At 40.9% G+C, this 17,297-nt stretch overlaps 1 protein-coding gene across 3 annotated transcripts in view; it reads right to left on the reverse strand.

Annotated features, from left to right (window-relative positions):
- The window catches only part of cracdla (cracd like a), a 54,658-nt gene that overhangs the window by 15,121 nt on the left and 22,240 nt on the right, over positions 1-17,297 (reverse strand). Inside the window, exons 1-7 of one of the 3 annotated variants that reach the window (XM_088914937.1) lie at positions 14,097-14,149; positions 9,499-9,575; positions 7,338-7,497; positions 6,653-6,788; positions 3,778-3,939; positions 2,721-2,789; positions 232-453 (exon numbers count right to left, since the gene is read on the reverse strand). In XM_088914937.1, the coding sequence (XP_088771063.1) occupies positions 232-453; positions 2,721-2,789; positions 3,778-3,939; positions 6,653-6,788; positions 7,338-7,497; positions 9,499-9,575; positions 14,097-14,149 (879 nt within the window). Of the gene's footprint in view, positions 1-231; positions 454-2,720; positions 2,790-3,777; positions 3,940-6,652; positions 6,789-7,337; positions 7,498-9,498; positions 9,576-14,096; positions 14,150-17,297 lie in introns of those variants that run through there. The other 2 variants (XM_088914938.1, XM_088914939.1) reach the window with 2 other exon arrangements.

A 17,297-nucleotide genomic window follows, 5' to 3' on the forward strand; every position in this document is an offset into this window, starting at 1 on the left:
GCAGCCTACGCATGCTGACGCAGCTACCCACCTGAACTTCTTTAACTAATGTCAAGCCTGTCTTAGATTTTAAGCTGATGTGCAAAATTGTGGGTGTCACACAGCTGTGACTCAGGCTGCTCAGATGAATGACAGAGGGGTCTAAAGGCTACCACAGCTTTAGGGTCTTTGTACTCTCGGTTTCTGGATGCGTTGAGCTGGTCACCGCTGAGGTAAAGGGTGTGATCATACCGCGGCGGGTCGCCTCCCTCGGGCACTGGCTCTCTGCTTCCTGGGCTTGACGGACAGCCTGTGCCTGGCGGCGGAGCTGTCCAGGCAGGCGGTAGACTGAGGAGGAGAGGCGAAGTCCGCGCTGGGGGAGGAGACGGGCGGGTCAGGAGACTGGGGGCTGGTGGGCCTGGACGAGGGCTTAGACACCGGAGACAGGGGTCGGGACGGAGGCTGTGAGGAGCTCTGTGGGGGAACAGCACACAGCCAAGGCCACCTGAGAATCAGACCCCACAGCACCCGAACACAGACATCCAAAAGCAACAAAATCGGCCACGAGGTACTGGGCCATTTTGATTTTGCTGCAAAAAAAGAATGTTATCAGCATGCATTATAGGAACTTACTTTCCTTTACAATCTAAATACTATAGATTTATTCAAATCAAATTACTCTTGGCAATTGTTTACTTTCCCTTAAGAGTAGGACTTTTTAACTTGGGGTTAAATATGACAGTGATGCAAAAAAGCACCTCGCATATCCTGGCACATACATGCTGTGCATCACCTTGGGATCTTAAGACAGACACTATATAAAGACAAGGAATGTTTATGTATAATAAACTCTTAGAAATGTATGCATATCCTGTTTTGAAGTCCTTGAGCTTTGAACAGACAGATACAGGATTCTTCTTGCCAAGGAATGGTAAAACGAATCAAATGAATCCATTGTTTGAGTCATTTTACCATTCTTAATACCTCCTTGTGAATACTGATATCTGGGCTCAATGGTGCGGTGGATTAAAATATCACTCAAAGAGATGTTACATGAACAATACAGTATGTCTATGCTAGGTATGTCCCCTGTTTCCAGGTGTACGATATTCCCCTTCATGAGAAAGATGTTCTAAAGGTCATGGTCTGAATAGATAACAAAGTGCACTCCACCCAGGCTGTTCAAGTAACAGGGCCTGGGAGCACAGTGAACACCCTGTCAGCATGGGCTCAAGACACGTGGATCTTTATCAGGGAAACAGACCTGGCAAAATAAGGATACTTATGGAAACTGAAAGCAAGTGTATTTAGTATGGGAGGACTAGAAGATTAGTACGGGAGTCTGGAAGACTGGTGTAGTTTTGGAGGGGAGTAAAATGGAGGTCTAGAAGCTTAAAATGTTAAATAGTAATGCTTAAAAAAATTAACTCGTTTGGTTTTCCACAGGACTAAAGGATCTTCACAGCAGTTTGTTCTATCATGGATTAATCAACCATGCACACTCAGCAGAAGTGAGCTGAGTCTGTCTCCTGCCCGTTACGGTTTTCACCCATTGCTGACAAACACATCAGTCTCCATGAAGGAGGATGGGATGGAAATTCAATGTCTCTGTAAAACCTGACTTCACCCAGATGTTGTCAAAATAGGACATATTTATACCTTGGGACAGAGATGTTTTTTTCTTCAATTAACTTTTTGGGGGTAAGAATTCCTAATTGTTGGAAACAATGAATTGCCTGTATTAAGTTTTTTATCCCTGGAGTAAAAATATCTTGTTAATGATTTATTTTTGTAAAGGGCTAATGTATTTGCACATCTCATAATTAACACCTAGAGAATGAAATTGGTCTCTACAGACGATGAGGTAATAATTACAGAAGCCACTGTGAAAGTACCAGTAATATGGGACTGCAGACTGTGAAACTCCAGAAGACATTAAAAATAAAAAGTGTTTAAGTGCATAATGTGAAATACAGTGCTGTGAAAAGGTGTGTGAACTGCCAAAATAATTACTCAAAACGATACTCTTGTTCTGTAGAAAACAGTCTTTTCTTAAATAACCAAAAAGGTTAATATTTACCAATTCAATCATTTTTGGATGTATACAGTGATGTATAACTCCAAGTTTAATTAACCTAATTATGGGGGTAATTAGAATCGGGGGGTAAAATAATTGGATAACAAGTAAACAAGGACTAAGTTTGGGCTTCACATATAAATGTGACAGTGAAAACAGCAAAAACTATAATATTTCACTAGAACAAGAGGGAATCTCCTTAAATATTTTCAATATCAGTCTTCAGAGCTCCCTCTCCTTCCCCAAGAGAGAGTGCAAAGAGACATGGGGGGAGAGCAGAGGATGCTGGGAAAGAGCAGAGGATGCTGGGAAAGCCATGTTTTATTTCCCTGTATTAATACCCTAGGCAGCAAATTAAGTACACCAGGCATTACTTTGGCATCCTCCATTTATTCGGATGCATGAAAAACGTTTCTGCATACATGGACAATACCCACATGTCACAGATGACACTGTTTCTCTCTGGTGATTCTGTTCTAATAGGGGTTGAAGTATTATTTTGTCCCTAAAAGCACAGTTTGAAGCCTCCCAGGAAAAAAAAAACAACAAATGGAAAATCTGTCAAGAAAGCATAAAGGATTGACAGTTTTACATCTAACCACTGTTTGATGCACTTTGTGTTATTTTTTGCAAGTACAGTAGAATTGATGTTGTTGAGAATTACCTGCTCTTCCTCTTCACTGCCTGTTCCCGCTAAACTCAAAGAGCTAAGGTGCCTGTAAGTGTCAGTGAACTGCGGGATGGAATTAGGAAGAGGTTCAGTCACAAATGGCAAATGAGAAGAAAAGAGTTACCAGCATCCACACACACTCCCACAGACACAGATGCATGCACAGAAAAAGACACACAGAAAATGACACACTCAGACAGAGACACACACAATCTGCTATGGTACACTGAGGACAAGGGAAACAATTCTGGTTTACATTCTGTACTTTCTATTTTTAATAATGTGATCATCATTTAGAAAATATCGAAAGACATGTACTGTACCATGTCTTTTCCATTGCTACTGTATGATATATTACACAAACAGTATTGATATAAAGTATCATTTCAAACAATATTCTATGTTGATAATACCATTATTAGAAAACATGGTTAGAATTTGTTTAGAGTCAATTATCGGCAACACAGTCTGGTTTTCAGAATCAGCTGCTTGGTTACTGATGGTCATTGTGAAGTCTTCAAACAGTACTGCAAACACAGAGCTCTGCAGCACTGAACATCCTCAGCGAGCAACGGGAATAAAGAGACACAACATACAAGCTTTAAAGTTGTGCCAAAAGACAGAGCAAAGAAGACACATGCATGGTGACCATGAAAGACTGTTTTCACAAGCACCCATTGGTCCAAGTTGTTTATCAGATTTGAATGCTTTTGGATAAAAATACCTGTCCTACATGATGAAATCGTACAACCTAGTGCCACTGGTGACAGCAGGGGATCAGCGGTCAGGCTGCTGGACTGGAACTGGAAGGTTATGGGTTCAAATCCCAAATGAGCAAGGTACTTCACCTGTAGGACTGGAGTGAAATATCCAGCTGCAAGTGGAATGCTCTGGACAGAAGCATCAGTATGGAGTATTGAGTTATCCTGATTAAAATCAGCCTCGTCACAAAGCGGGGGTGTGGATTTGTGATGGACAGTGTACCTCTGCTTTAAAACGGAGGGTCTAAAGGAGTGGCCACAGAGCGAGGGGCAGGGTTTTGGGTAGTTACCCGGGAGGCCGCCCCTCGGGCCAGGCCTTCATGCACAGAGGAGATCTCGGGGGGGCTCCGGGGCAGCCCGTCGTCCTCAGAGCTGGCGCCCGTGTCTTCAGCCCTCCGGCTGGGGGTCACGAGCGGCGGGGGGCCCAGGCGAATGTTCTGCTGCAATTTTAGCTGCGGTGAAAGAAGAGGCAATTAGGGCAGCGTTTGGTGAAGCAAATTCTGCATCTCATCAAGGCGTCCTCAGTGAGACATTACTGAGGTCTTACTTACACGCTGTGAGACGAGAAAAGGTGACTGCATTAGTAATTACCCTGTGACCATCACCGAGAGAAATGGGCTGAAAATGGGTAGATTGCAATTCACAGGATTTCATGGTATGATATTTGGGTTTGGTATGCATTTCTAATTATTCAGTCTTGGCCTTCTGGCTTGTCCTTGGAAGCAAAGCAACATCACCGGAACATTTCTGGGGACTCTCTTGGGTTACTCATGCACAAAAGACATCTGCTTTCTCATCCTTCATGGCAATCTACTCCAAAATATTCCAAAGCATTTCATTGCTTCTTGGCCTTTAAATAGCCAGTAGCCTTTAAAACAACAGCCAGAGCCCAGATCAGTTGTGCTCTGGCTCCTTTAAGGTAGGTGGCACAGCTCTAAGCTATACAAAAATACTCGTTTTTTTTACACACAGATACGGTAGCTATAAACACAAACATATGAAAATAGCAATCATAAAATGCAGCACAAACTGTATCTGAGTCACTATACAAACAGAGATTCCATAAAGTGATACCAATATATCTGTATTAAGCATGCAAATTCACACACAGATCTGACACAGTTAAAGAGGACTGGATAAGAACTTCTCTGAAATTTGAGAAATTGTTACTGTCTTAATTTTGGATAAATTAAGAGGTCAAAAAAGTATTCCGGATACTGTTACATTTATTCTTCCTATCTAAGATGCATTGTGTATCTTTCAACATGTATGTTCTGCTGTCTATCTATTGCAAAAGCAGCAAGAACAGAGAATATTAAAAGGATGAGTCATCAGATCTCCAATTAAGCACACAGCTGAAGAGGTTGGGATTTCACTGCCCAGAATGACAAATAACATCTTAAACATTTTGGACAAATATAAATGTTTGAAAAAAAACACGGAGTGTTTGGTGATAAATACCAGAAGGCAAGAACTGACTCACTATGTCATCAACACAGTATTGACATGTAGTCATTTTCTGCATGCAAATGCAACAAAACTGTAATAGCCAGACAGCACACTCTGAATCTTACACCAATGAAAACTGAATGATAATCACAAATAATTTCCTTTGTTATTGATCACAACAAGGCAAAGACAGTATTAGCACAAGTATCCAAAACAGTACAGAAGTATTTCTCAGTCCTGGTCCACTTGTTTTTCTTCCTATTGGACCCTTAATCATAGGCTGATTTATTTAGGTTTTCTATTGGAGGCCTTCTTTAAATGCTCTCAACTCTTGAAATGCAAAACACTGAATTGCTATGAGATCTGTCATCAATTAGTCTACTATTAAGAGCTGTACAGCCAGAAATCGGGTATTTAGTTCAGAAATGAATGATTAAATTCAGTGGGATAAAGTGAATGTAATTGGGGAGTTAAGGAGAGACAACAAAATGCTTAGTGTGCTGATGCTGTTGGAAAATGCAATTTAACTAATGCATTCTTTTCACCTTTGAGGGAATTCATTTGCAATCACAAAGAGATTTTTTTCTCAGCATTGTATAATTCTAATTCTACCCTGGATAAGAAATCTTCTACTGTTTTTTTTTTAATCTACTGTACATCTTTTTACACAGTCAGAGGCAGAGGCAGCAGTCTTAGGTAAACCCACCTTGATGGGTGAGCTTGATGCAGCACTAGTAGGTGCCAGAAAAGTCTGAACTCTGAACTGGATGGCATCACTCCAGAATTATTGTTGGCATTTTGGGACAATTTTGGGGAAAACACTTGGGTCACTTAATGCAGTAATCCCAAAGGTGCTTTAACCCAGACCTACAGTATACAGAGCCTTAACATTTATAATTTCTAAAAAAGGAAAATGTCCCTCTCAGTGTGCAATTTATTGTCTAATCTCATTAATTAACTTAGATATGAAACTATATTTAAGAAATGTGGACTTTTTCTATTGTCCTACAAATAGCATTTGTGTTCGGGGCCATAATGAATAGAACACTTCTTATCTGTGAGAACTGCTAAAAAAATACCTTGCAGTCTTATGGGATGTGCTTATTCTTCCTCAATACTATATAAAGGATGTTAGTGTGGCCAGCCTGGGGCGCTCACCCTGCAGTCTGTACAGGTTCTAATGCCCCAGTATAGTGACGGGGACACTGTACTGTAAAAAGGCACCGTCCTTCGGATGAGATGTAAAACCGAGGTCCTGACTCTCTGAGGTCATTAAAAATCCCAGGGAGTAGGGGTGTTACCCAGTTGTCCAGGCCAAATTTCCCATTTGGCTCTTACCAATCATGGCCTCCTAATAAATGCCATCTAAGGCTTCATCACTCTGCTCTCCTCCCCACTGATAGCTGGTGTGTGGTGAGCGTTCTGGCGCACTATGGCTACCGTCACATCATCACATCTGGTGGTGGTGGAGGGGAGTCCCCATTACCTGTAAAGCGCTTTGAATGGAGTGTCCAGAAAAGTGCTATATAAGTGTAAGGAATTATTATTATTATTATTATTATTATTATTATTATTATTATTATTATTATTATTACTGTATCTCTCCTGGATTTAAAAACCTGCATGTCACCATATCTCAGGTGGGTGACATGCACCTTAGCACAACTGTCACCCCTCAGTCTCCCTGCTCTTAGACAGGGACGGATGGGGGCGCACCTGCAATGCCTTGATCCTCCCGTGCACATTCTCCTGCGACAAAACCCGGCTGGGGGCTGGCGGGACCTGCGAGGCCTCAGGGATGAAGATGCTGTCATGGGACAAAGCTCGCGACGCTAGAAGACCCAGGGAATACCTGCGAGACATGAAATAGGAGCCATGTCATTTCTGCACCATTTTATTGCAGGAAAGGCCTTCACACCAAATACTGCATGTATTAGAACAGAATTTGTTTCTTCAGTTCTTTAATTTAAAATTTTAAATTAAAGAACTTTTTAAATTTTGCAATCAAACCTGAATTGCAGGCAAAAACAAGTCTGAGCAATGGGTTATAGTAAGATGAAATTCAAGATTAAGGGGAAGTGATGATTACATTCCCTCTGTGCACAACATATATAAAAAGACCCCTGCACAACTCTTAAATGTATTCTATGAGGGACAAAAAGAGAATTTACTCCTTGTCCTACAGTCCTGAATATATCTTTCAGGGTAGTGGACTTGAGAGTTAATCATCTTTAATTTAACCAAACTGCCAAGCAGCACACAATCAAAAACTGTCATCACAGATAATGGCAGGCACTCAGAGTGTAACACACAGCAGCCTTGTGAAGTGAAAAAGGTGACCTAAAGGAAAGTATTGACCCCGAACACAACCAGAACTCCCTTGAATTGAGAGTAGAGTTACCCAGACTCCTCTTCTGAGTCATAAACGGCTCTCATGGATTCGGGAGCGGTGATGTCACTGCTGGACTGGCTCAGCTTCAGCCCACTCTTCCCTCCCTCCTTCCTCTTCCTCTTTCCGAACAACCGCATCTTAAACGTCTTGAACTTCGACTTCTTCTTCCCTGAAAACAAAAATTTCACCATTCCTTCCCGCACTTCATCCCTGATGCAAAGTCAGTTTGCTAACATGTACTGTATTTTACCAACATATGACATTATAATTACATAAATAATATAAAAACACGGGGTTTTGATGACTTATTTGCATTTTGTGGAGATGAACACTGGCAGTTCTATAATCTATCAAAACCCACAGTTTGGTCCCTAATCCTTTTAATCCTGTATCCCACATCTCTACATACAGTACCAGCAGTATAAACACACCTGTCTGTTTGTTTGTATGTGTGTAAAGTATAATCCATGACAGTCCTATGACACCATGGCCTGGTGTACTTCATATGAACTGCTTAGTCCCTTCTCCTCTGCTTCATGTTTCACTGTTGAGCCTCAAGGAGTCCACTGAGTTGAACTGTCAATGCCTTTGAGGACTTGGAATACTTAAACCAAGCCCCCTTATAGTCTGCTGGGTTTCAGATTAAAAACATTCCGTTCTTTTGTGTTTTCAGTTCTTTTGTGTTGGGTATTCCTTTGAGCCCTGGAATGTTTCTGCTTGCTCTTCTCTGAACTTAGTCCAGAGCTGCAATACAGTAGCTGTCCTTTACGTCATGACCACAACCATACACAATATTCTAAATGAGGTCTTGCTCATCTTTTGTAAAGCTGTAACATAACATCCCTTCTTTTAACATCTGTAAGTTTAACTATATACTCTATCCTAACATTTTGTTTGCCTTTTTATTACTTCCCCAAGTCAACAGAATGTCAATGTTGTGAACACAAGCATCTACATTTTGTGATGATTAGCTCTTTGTTTCCTTCTACTGTATATACAGTATCTACCAAACTAACACATTTTGTAGCTTAATAGCCTGAAATCAATGCACATTAAATCCTCATTTATTTTACCTATATTACGCAACCTCCAAGTGAAAAACAAATGTTCAAACATTCTGAAATGGAATTTCAAATAAAAACCTAGTAAAATGGGTACTACTGTACATAGCAATTGTCCCGTCAGTGGGTATCATCCCTGTCTTGAGTAGATTAACACCTCTTGCTTTCTTAAGTACAGCTGGTAGAGTATCATCCGGCCCTGGAGATTTGCTCATCTATTATTAATATAATTAAGATTATATATATTAGATTAGTTCCTAGCATTATTTAATGTGGTATTTTGTCCTTCCATGTCCATAAGATATGTTGTTTTTTGAGGTATGTTGCTCCTTTGCACAAGACCCTCTCTAGGATATAAACTTAAGTGTACAGTTTAGGATCTCTGCTCAATACCTATTCAAATTTAAAAAGGGTATAACAGGCTGTTTCTATTTCTTTAAATAACACACATTCTCTTTAGATATAGATTACTTCTAATAAGGATATCTCAAACAAAGTTAAAATATAATAAGATAAGATCACTTTATTGGCCATATACAATTTCTTGTATTAGGAGTTTGTCTTTTCGCACACCCCAACTTGCTCTCCCTGAGACACACAGACAGGGAGAGAAGCTTGGGGTCAGAGCGTAGGGTCAGCCACTAATAATCAATAGAATCCTTCCAATTCAGGGTGGCAGGGAAGCCATAGTTTATCCCAGCAAACAAGGATGGGACGTCAGTCCATCACAGGGCACACACAGACACAGATACTGTACACTCATACCGGGGCTAATTTTTCCCAGAAACCAAGTAACCTACCAGGATGTTTTTGGACTGTGGGAGGAAACCAGAACACCTGAAAAAAACCCCTGCGAACATGAGGAGAACATACAAAACTCCACACAGGAACTGAACACAGGGCCCCAGCGTTGACAGGCTGCAACACTAACCACTGTGCCACCAAGCTGCCCCATATTTAATATAACCTTTTAGATAAACATTTACTTATTTTTATTAAGATCAGCCTGTAAAACCCTGTTCGTGTAGATGCGTATAGTTTATTTGAAATCGATATAAATAAAAAAATATACTAAATAAAGTAAATTGTCAAACTGGGGAGGCCCCTACCTGAAACATCTTCGCTGCTTCCTTCAGATTCCCCTGTTTTTGAGTCCATTAGCTTGGCAGCCACAATGTGATTATTACTGGAACACAGAGTCAGAGAGAAATTGTTTGGCAGAGTTTTCATCTGGATGATGGCACCATGGAATGAAACGGACAGACAGAATGACACCTTGATTCAACCTCCACTATTTGACCCACACAGTTTCCTAGAAAGTAAGGGAAACCATGGAGAGGCTGTGAGGGCAACAAGGTTTAGAAGTGTTTTCCAAATAGCATCTGGTAAAAAGCTGCTGATATTTCTTCTTCTCTGCTTCAATTAGTTCAAATAAAGACATTTCTGGTGATGATACTAGAACCAGACACGAATGCCCACCAGGAAAGAATAACAATCATGGTGTTCAGTTTAATTAATGGTGAAGTGTTCAGCCATGGGGCAGAGTTCAGAAGCACACAGAGAGAAGCCACAGACGCAAGATTAACCCTGCTGTCAAAAGAAATAAATACACTGCTGGTGCATTGTCTCAATACAGTTTTCTCACCATGGCAGTGATTACGCAGTTGCACTAGATGTAAACCGTTTCCAGACTTTTCTAACCTTCTGAGTTTTTACAGGAGTGAAGCTGTGCAAATGCAGGTGAGGGTTCTTGATGTGAATGGTCCTCAGAGCACTGTGTGCGTAAAAAGATGTGTTCATCTCAATACAGCTCAAAGTAAGAGTTGAGCACAATAAGTCCGCAGATTATCATTCCTCCAGAGGTGCTTTTGTTTCTGACTCTTATGCTGTCTGAGATCATCATCATTTAATTGAACTAAGCAAGCAGAGGAGAGGCCACTGTGTTTTCTTGTACCTAAATTAGGATTTCTTTAAAGGTATAGGACAGACACTTGTGCGAGCTGAACCTGGCTTACTGTTAGTGGCACGATAAATTCTTTTGATTCCTTGGCCCTTCCAGGGCCTGTGGCAGTTTGGTTTTTCTGGTAGTTGGATTATTATTGTCAGATACATGGTTACGTATCTTAGTTGCATACTGAACCATATGAAATGTAACTATATCTGCTTAAATTATGTGTAACTCGCTGTATGTACATTGTATGTACATGGAAGGGCAATTATGCATCTAAAATCAATGGCCTTATTGGTTTACAGAGTGAAATCAGGGAAGAACACAACCACATGCTACATTAAGAGAAGTTTTGTGCGAGTGTAACAGGTCATGTGTATAAAAGGAGAGTGTTAAAGTGATGTCACTGCCCAGCTGATGATGTCGGACGCTGCCTCAGATGCCAGATCCAAAACTAGAGTCCGTACGTGTATGAGCGATACGTTTCCACTAAGAGAAGCCAGGAACACAGCGCCTCGCCTAGCCCTCAATGGCTCTTTCACCTTGCTCGGTGACTAAGAGTGCCGTTCTTTCAGGCACTTCACCACAGAGACACTCGGCATTGGAGGACACTGCTCCAGAAAGTCTGGTGTCACCTCCGTGTCCCTTGACATTCAGGTGAAAAAACAGCAATAAAGTGTGGCACGTCTCTGCTTTGATGAGCAAATTAGAAAATTACAGAACACACAAAGGTGTCACTAAAGTTGCAATTGAATATAAAATAAGATCCAAGTTCCCACATTGCTAACTTAGTCAAAAGGAATTAAGCTCTACAGTATGTTCAGGAAGCCTTTGGTCACTGGTTTAAAATGTACACGTTAAATAGATTTACGTGTACCGAAGCACATTACTTCTTCAAGCCTCCTCAATTTTGAAACAAAATGGTGAGGACCCACTTATGTGTTTGCCAAGGAAGAGCTGTATCATTTTTAAAAACCAATCCACACAATTTATCAAATAAGTGTTACAGCTTTAGGTGACTGGGAAGTATCTCTTAGATTTGAGATAAAGTTTGTGACACTTGGCAGAGTAAACACTTCTAGCTTCAAAGCAGAGAGGATGTTTGCTGAGATGTAGGGGGTCCCTTGAGCAGAAACAATTGTAAGGTCAACCTTGGTGTACCTAAGTAATTAAGTCATGTATTAATGATTGTCAATGACCAGTACAGAAACACCAGGCGAGAGCCCCTACTTCATGGTCATCCAAACCAAACGTGACTTGAGCTAAGTATCTGAACCTTGATAGAGGGAGCGTGCTATTCTGTGTTTTTAGGGAACTTGGGTTTTCTGGGTAAAAGATACTTTGGTTAAAAACGTCTTTCCTGCTTAGGGTCCATTATAGAATAGGGCTCCCATTTATTTTGTGGCATCTGGGGTGCAGAGAGAGATTTAACTGCAGGTTGCATTGCATTTATTTAGAAGGCAGCTTATTTCCTATTTGGCCTCTGTAGGCATTAAATTAATGCTTAGTAGCAGTCTGGGGGTTTTCTGGGTGACCAGAATGCAAGGTCTCTGAAACACCTTGTTTGTACATTCTGGGAATATAGTAATTTGTGTGTTGTATGCTTTTGTTGTGTGTAGTGTAGTTTGTGTCTCGTCATTGTAATAAGTATTTGTTTAACCAAGTGTGCTTGGATTATAAACTCTTTTCACCAAAGCTGTGCCAGAGAATAAATAATTCACGTCTTTAATTATTAGTTATACCAGCTGCTTGAGTATATTATAGAGAAATCACTTACAAGCTGGAGGTTATTACTATTTATTTTACCTATTGACTAAACCACTCGGTCAATTCCTGCTTTTCATCATTTTCGTAACCCTCTATTGGTAACAGTACAATCCTTTAATCTGCCTATGGAAAGTGTTCAACAGAGCTGTGTTTGCAAAAACAGCTGACTGATACCTAGATCTTGTACAAAAAGCAGGCAAAACTGTGGCAGTGAAACAGGAACTGCATGATGATGTTCACCCTGTGTTAGATATAGCTGTGAGAAAATGCCGATGATGAATGGCTAACATTTAAAAGTTAGGATACATTTCACTGCTGGACGTGAAACAAAGAAGATTCGAGCCCATGACCTGACTGAATTATAATTGACACAAAGAGAACTGGCAGACCTCAAGGGACAGATGAAATTTCTGTAGGGTAAGACGTGCCTATGCTACAACTGTTGGAGAAATTGCTCTCCAAAACAAGCCCAATGTTTCCAAAGTAGTGTAAGAAGGTTGTGGTTGTGACTGGCTGATCGAAAGAAAAATGCAACTGCATTTTTGTCCAGAATAGTTACTCCAGGACTGGGGTAGTCCTGCAGACTTTCAAACAGAATGCAAACAAATTGAAAAAGAATCAAACATTATTATCATTGCACAAAAATGACAAATCATTTATTCAAAAATGGCACTTCTCACTGGATAAAAAATAAAAAAACAGCAATTTGGGGTTTGTAAAACTATCTATATAAGTGTATAAAGAGATACCGTACATCAGAGAACACTCCCACTATTTGTCATATAAGTCAAAAAAAGAAAATTGTGCTGCCAAACCTTCACCTCTGTCTCCTATTTCCTGAAAATGATCCATTCCATTGTCACTTGATTGCTTAATTATCTCAGCTGCCCCAGACACAGACAAAAGACAGACAGACGTTTCAAAAACATCCTTGTTTTTCAGTTCCTTTAGATAAAAGCACAAAATAATGGCACATGGGGAATATCATGTCCAAAAGAATCAAAATCCTGCTCCTTCTAACAGATGAGCAATTTATTTTTTATTCTCAAATAAGCACTGGAGGAAAACTACAAAGTCATACAAAATTGTTCTGCCAATGGCTCTAGGGCAGAGAATGAAATTGCCTTTGATTTTCAGAGCGTAACTTACTTCATGGATTCATAAACCATCCCTTATTTCTAAACAAATTTTAAAACGTTAAGGGGGCAAATGCAAATAAAAAAACTCATAATAACTCATTTTAAAGCTTAGAGAATAAAGACCATTAATGAAACTAATTTAGGTTATCCTTTGCAAAGCCCTTAAAGAATAAACTTACCCCCCAGGAAGAGGTGAACCTCTTAAAGAGGAATTCAAGCCACTTCTCAGCTTTTCAGTCCAAGGCTTAGGGGACATTCCATTCTGTCTTACAGCCAGGATTTAACTCAGCACAGCAAAATGCCTTATGCAATCATTGATAACAGTGTTACACACATGGGTCTGAAGTTATGTACAACAATACGACTAGGGGGGTGTTCTACAGAAGCCTATCTCACTCACAGCTCACTGCTCTGTTTTTCTCTTACACGTCACAAAGAATGGTTAACCACTGCAGCATCTAAATGACAAGACCACTTTCCCTCGCAACAGACAAGCAACTTTCTTTCACTCAGAGATTTACTGAAGTGACAGCTCAACACTTCATTTCTCACCTGGATCGGGTCTTTGATTTCAATGGTTCACCTCATCAGGGAAGACTGGGGGTCTAAGTGTGCCCTCCAGTCGAATAACAACCCCAAGCCCACCCACCTCAGACCACAATTAATAGATGCAACCAAAATATTTAGGCGTGGAGGACACAGCTCAAGACAGGATCTGCCAAGACTCACCAGTCACCTAATATCTAAGCATATCATACAGTATATGTGCAAATGAGATTTATATTGCACAGAACAATAATAACATTTGCCTAGAAGTATCTTTAATTTAATAATATTGCCCTATGACTCTCACCGGCAGAGGCTGGGAGCGCCATCCCACAATTCCTGCTGCAGCACTGCTGTCATTCTGTCTGCCCTGTTCTTCTGGACTGCCACGCCAATGACCAGGTGAGCACTGCTCTGTGGCAGCTGGGGCCCAGGCAATGGTTCTGGCACAAGCGCAGGGGAATCAAAGAGCAGCCAGGCCTTACCCCTCTCCTTCTCTCCCCCTGAACCTATACGTGCAGCTGGCTTCTTCTGTCAGCGACTGAGCAGTGCCGTTGAACAGTTCACTGAGCAGCGACTGTTTAGTAAGCACAGCGTTCCTGTCCCCTGTGACGATAAGCGCATGCATCACGTGAGCTGAATTGCAAGCTTTCTGCGGTGGTTTCATCGAGTCCACTGTTTGCACAAAGAATTCCTCTTCACAGCCAGTGATTCTTACAATAATGCATCCAGGCAGCGTTGACAAATGCCTAAGGACACCAGTGCCAGTCTGAAAATGGGTCTTCTCATGTTTTCAAAAACGAGAGCTCCTGTAGAAATATCTGTTCTTACAAAACAAACTGCACAGTATAGAACGAGTCAACTCTGTTTAGCAGTTTCTGATACCGACGACTTCAAAATTCCAAAAGGAATAAAATATCTTCCTGAGTTGCAGTATCTGCTGTAACAAAAGTACCAGGGCCTTTAAGGAAATGTAAATGTAAGAATCTCAGATTTAAAAATTATTTAAGGTGTGTTGGACAGTTTTGATTAACCTAGAGGGTGTAAACTAACAGTAAGTTCAAATCACTTGAGGCCTAGATTTTGTGACACAGGGTGGGTAAAGGTTGAAGTACTTTGCCAGGTCCTATTATAACATCTAATAGAATGAGATCCCTGAATACCCCCCTTAATATTTTAGTTAGATCCACTTGGAAAGCAGAAGACAAGTCTTAGGCAAGTGTCTTTTTCTACAGCAATGTTCATCAGAACATAATACAGGTTACAAACAAGAGGAGCCAAGTGGCTTATCTAGCTTGTTTATTAGAAGTTAGTTGAAGAATTACTAATGTCATCCAGCTGTTGCTTGGAAGAAACCCCACGGAAGAACATTTGTCTAAAAGGACCAGAGAAGTTTTAAAAAACAATTTGGCTGAAATGAGGTCCAAAGACTCAGCCATTGCAGAGCAAGGTGGCTTTGTGTACAACTAAGGACTTCAGCTAGTTAAGGACGGGACGCAGGGATGTATCAAGTTACATGGAAAAACTCCTCAGACTGATCTTTTCCCCACAAGGCTTTTTCAATACATGCACCGGAGTTGTACAAGGCTCCTGGTGTGTGTATTTTTTTTAAAAAACACTTGTGAAACACCCACACAGACAAAAGGAATCAACGTGACCTTTGCTACAGGTTCTTATAAAGTATGAAAGGCAGGTACTGTAACACAAGTAAATCATTTGTGCGCTGCTCAGCTTTTATGCTGGCCAGTGATTGCCATCAAGGGCGAGAGATCATCTGATAAGGACAAGTACAGGACATCCTGGCGCTTGAGTTGGGTTGCCACCTCCAGCTTGAATAAAACTACAAAGCCGTTACATAAAAAAGCATTAGCTTCCTATGTGCCCAATGTAAAACTGTCTGCACTTAGTGAAACAGTAAATACTTACATTTAACCCTGTTGTTTCAGACAGCCCCCTTCCTAAAAAAAATGTTTGGCTTGTGAAAATTGACTTTTTCATTTTTAAGTTATGCTATATTAACTTTTTGTTTCACGTATGAAGAATAAGCATTTCATCTGTTTCATCAAGCCTTGCTCCTTTTGTGTAGGAGCTCTAATTGAACAATCCTCACAATCCACTCAAATCTGCCAAATACGTTACCCAGCCTTAGTACAGGACTATGCAATGTAATGTGCCTGTCAGCTGTGGTGTCCCCTGGCACAGCTGATTGGCTGCTGCTGCTGTCCAGTAAAGTGGATGTGTGCTAACTAATGAGCCACATGGGTAGTAGTATAGCTCACAAATCAGGAAGATGGAAGAACCACACGTATAAACCATTTTATTGAGGGATTCTCAACTCAGGATCACAGATCTGGCAAAAACATGGAACTCAAAAATTCCTGTGAAGCATAACAGTTTCCTGGACATCCACCTAAAAAAGAGCACAGTATTGGCCAAACCTGGACAGGTGGCGACTGTATCTATATGCAAATTCTGATTGAATAATTTGACTGAAAGGCCTTAGATGACGCCTTCCTTATAACCACAGTCTGTGGTCGGTGATGTGTTTGTTATTTTAACAATGTATTCATGGGCCACCTTCAGGCCAGAGTGTGCCCTTTAAACGTCGAACCAAAGAACAGTGAAGATACTTGTTGTGAAACAGAGAAAAGTCAGAAAAAACAATCATCATTGGAGTATTAATGGAATGAGTCTTTTTAGTGAAATTCATCTAGGCTCCTCTTGGGATGGCCTGTCTCTGAGGACCCCATGAGGCCCAGCTTGGAAGCCACTCCTCTGATGCATCCAGGCTGAGTGAAACTCTGAGAAACGCAATGGTTGGCGATACAGAACAAGGCAATACAAACCACACAATACTGTATGTGTGACATTGTGGAACAAATGTAGTTGGACTACCCTGCCAAATCAGTCCATGATTACTGCTTCAGTGGAGGGCGGCTTTTCAGAGCTCCCACTGCAGGCGAGGAGAGCCAGATAGGGTGACAAAAGGGGTTTCAATGGCAAGGATTCAAGCACTTGTTATGAAATAAGGGCAAAAGTAAATGGAAAGGTAGGTAGAAATGTCATAGCTACACATCTTCTGCAGTGAGAGACAGGTACAAGGCAGCAGAGAGGATGATAACAGCAGCATCCTGCAGGATTGCCAAGATTTAGGAAAACCAGGTAATTAGGAGCTCAGTTTGAATAAGACCAGAACACTCTGTGACCTTCAAGGTCCTAGTGACCCTAGGAGGCCTGACACAGGCTTTTCTTCACATAAATGTGAAAATATTGCAATTTCTTTTTTTTTGCTCCTGAAAACCGTGCAAATGTGTCTTTAAAAAAACAAAGCTGTTTTGAAAAGACTGAATGCTACCATCAACCAAGCTGTGGGAAATTGGAACATAAGCAAGCCTTTTTTTAAATTTTAATATTAAGCTTTTTAATGTTTCTCAGGTACCTGTCCAGGAAACTAGGCTTTGTATGTGCTACCACCAGGCTGAGAGGCACAGAGCTCTAATTGGCCTTA

Source organism: Atractosteus spatula, chromosome 4 (genome assembly GCF_055471065.1).
Source record: "Atractosteus spatula isolate fAtrSpa1 chromosome 4, fAtrSpa1.hap1, whole genome shotgun sequence".
NCBI classification, from domain to species: Eukaryota; Metazoa; Chordata; class Actinopteri; order Semionotiformes; family Lepisosteidae; genus Atractosteus; species Atractosteus spatula.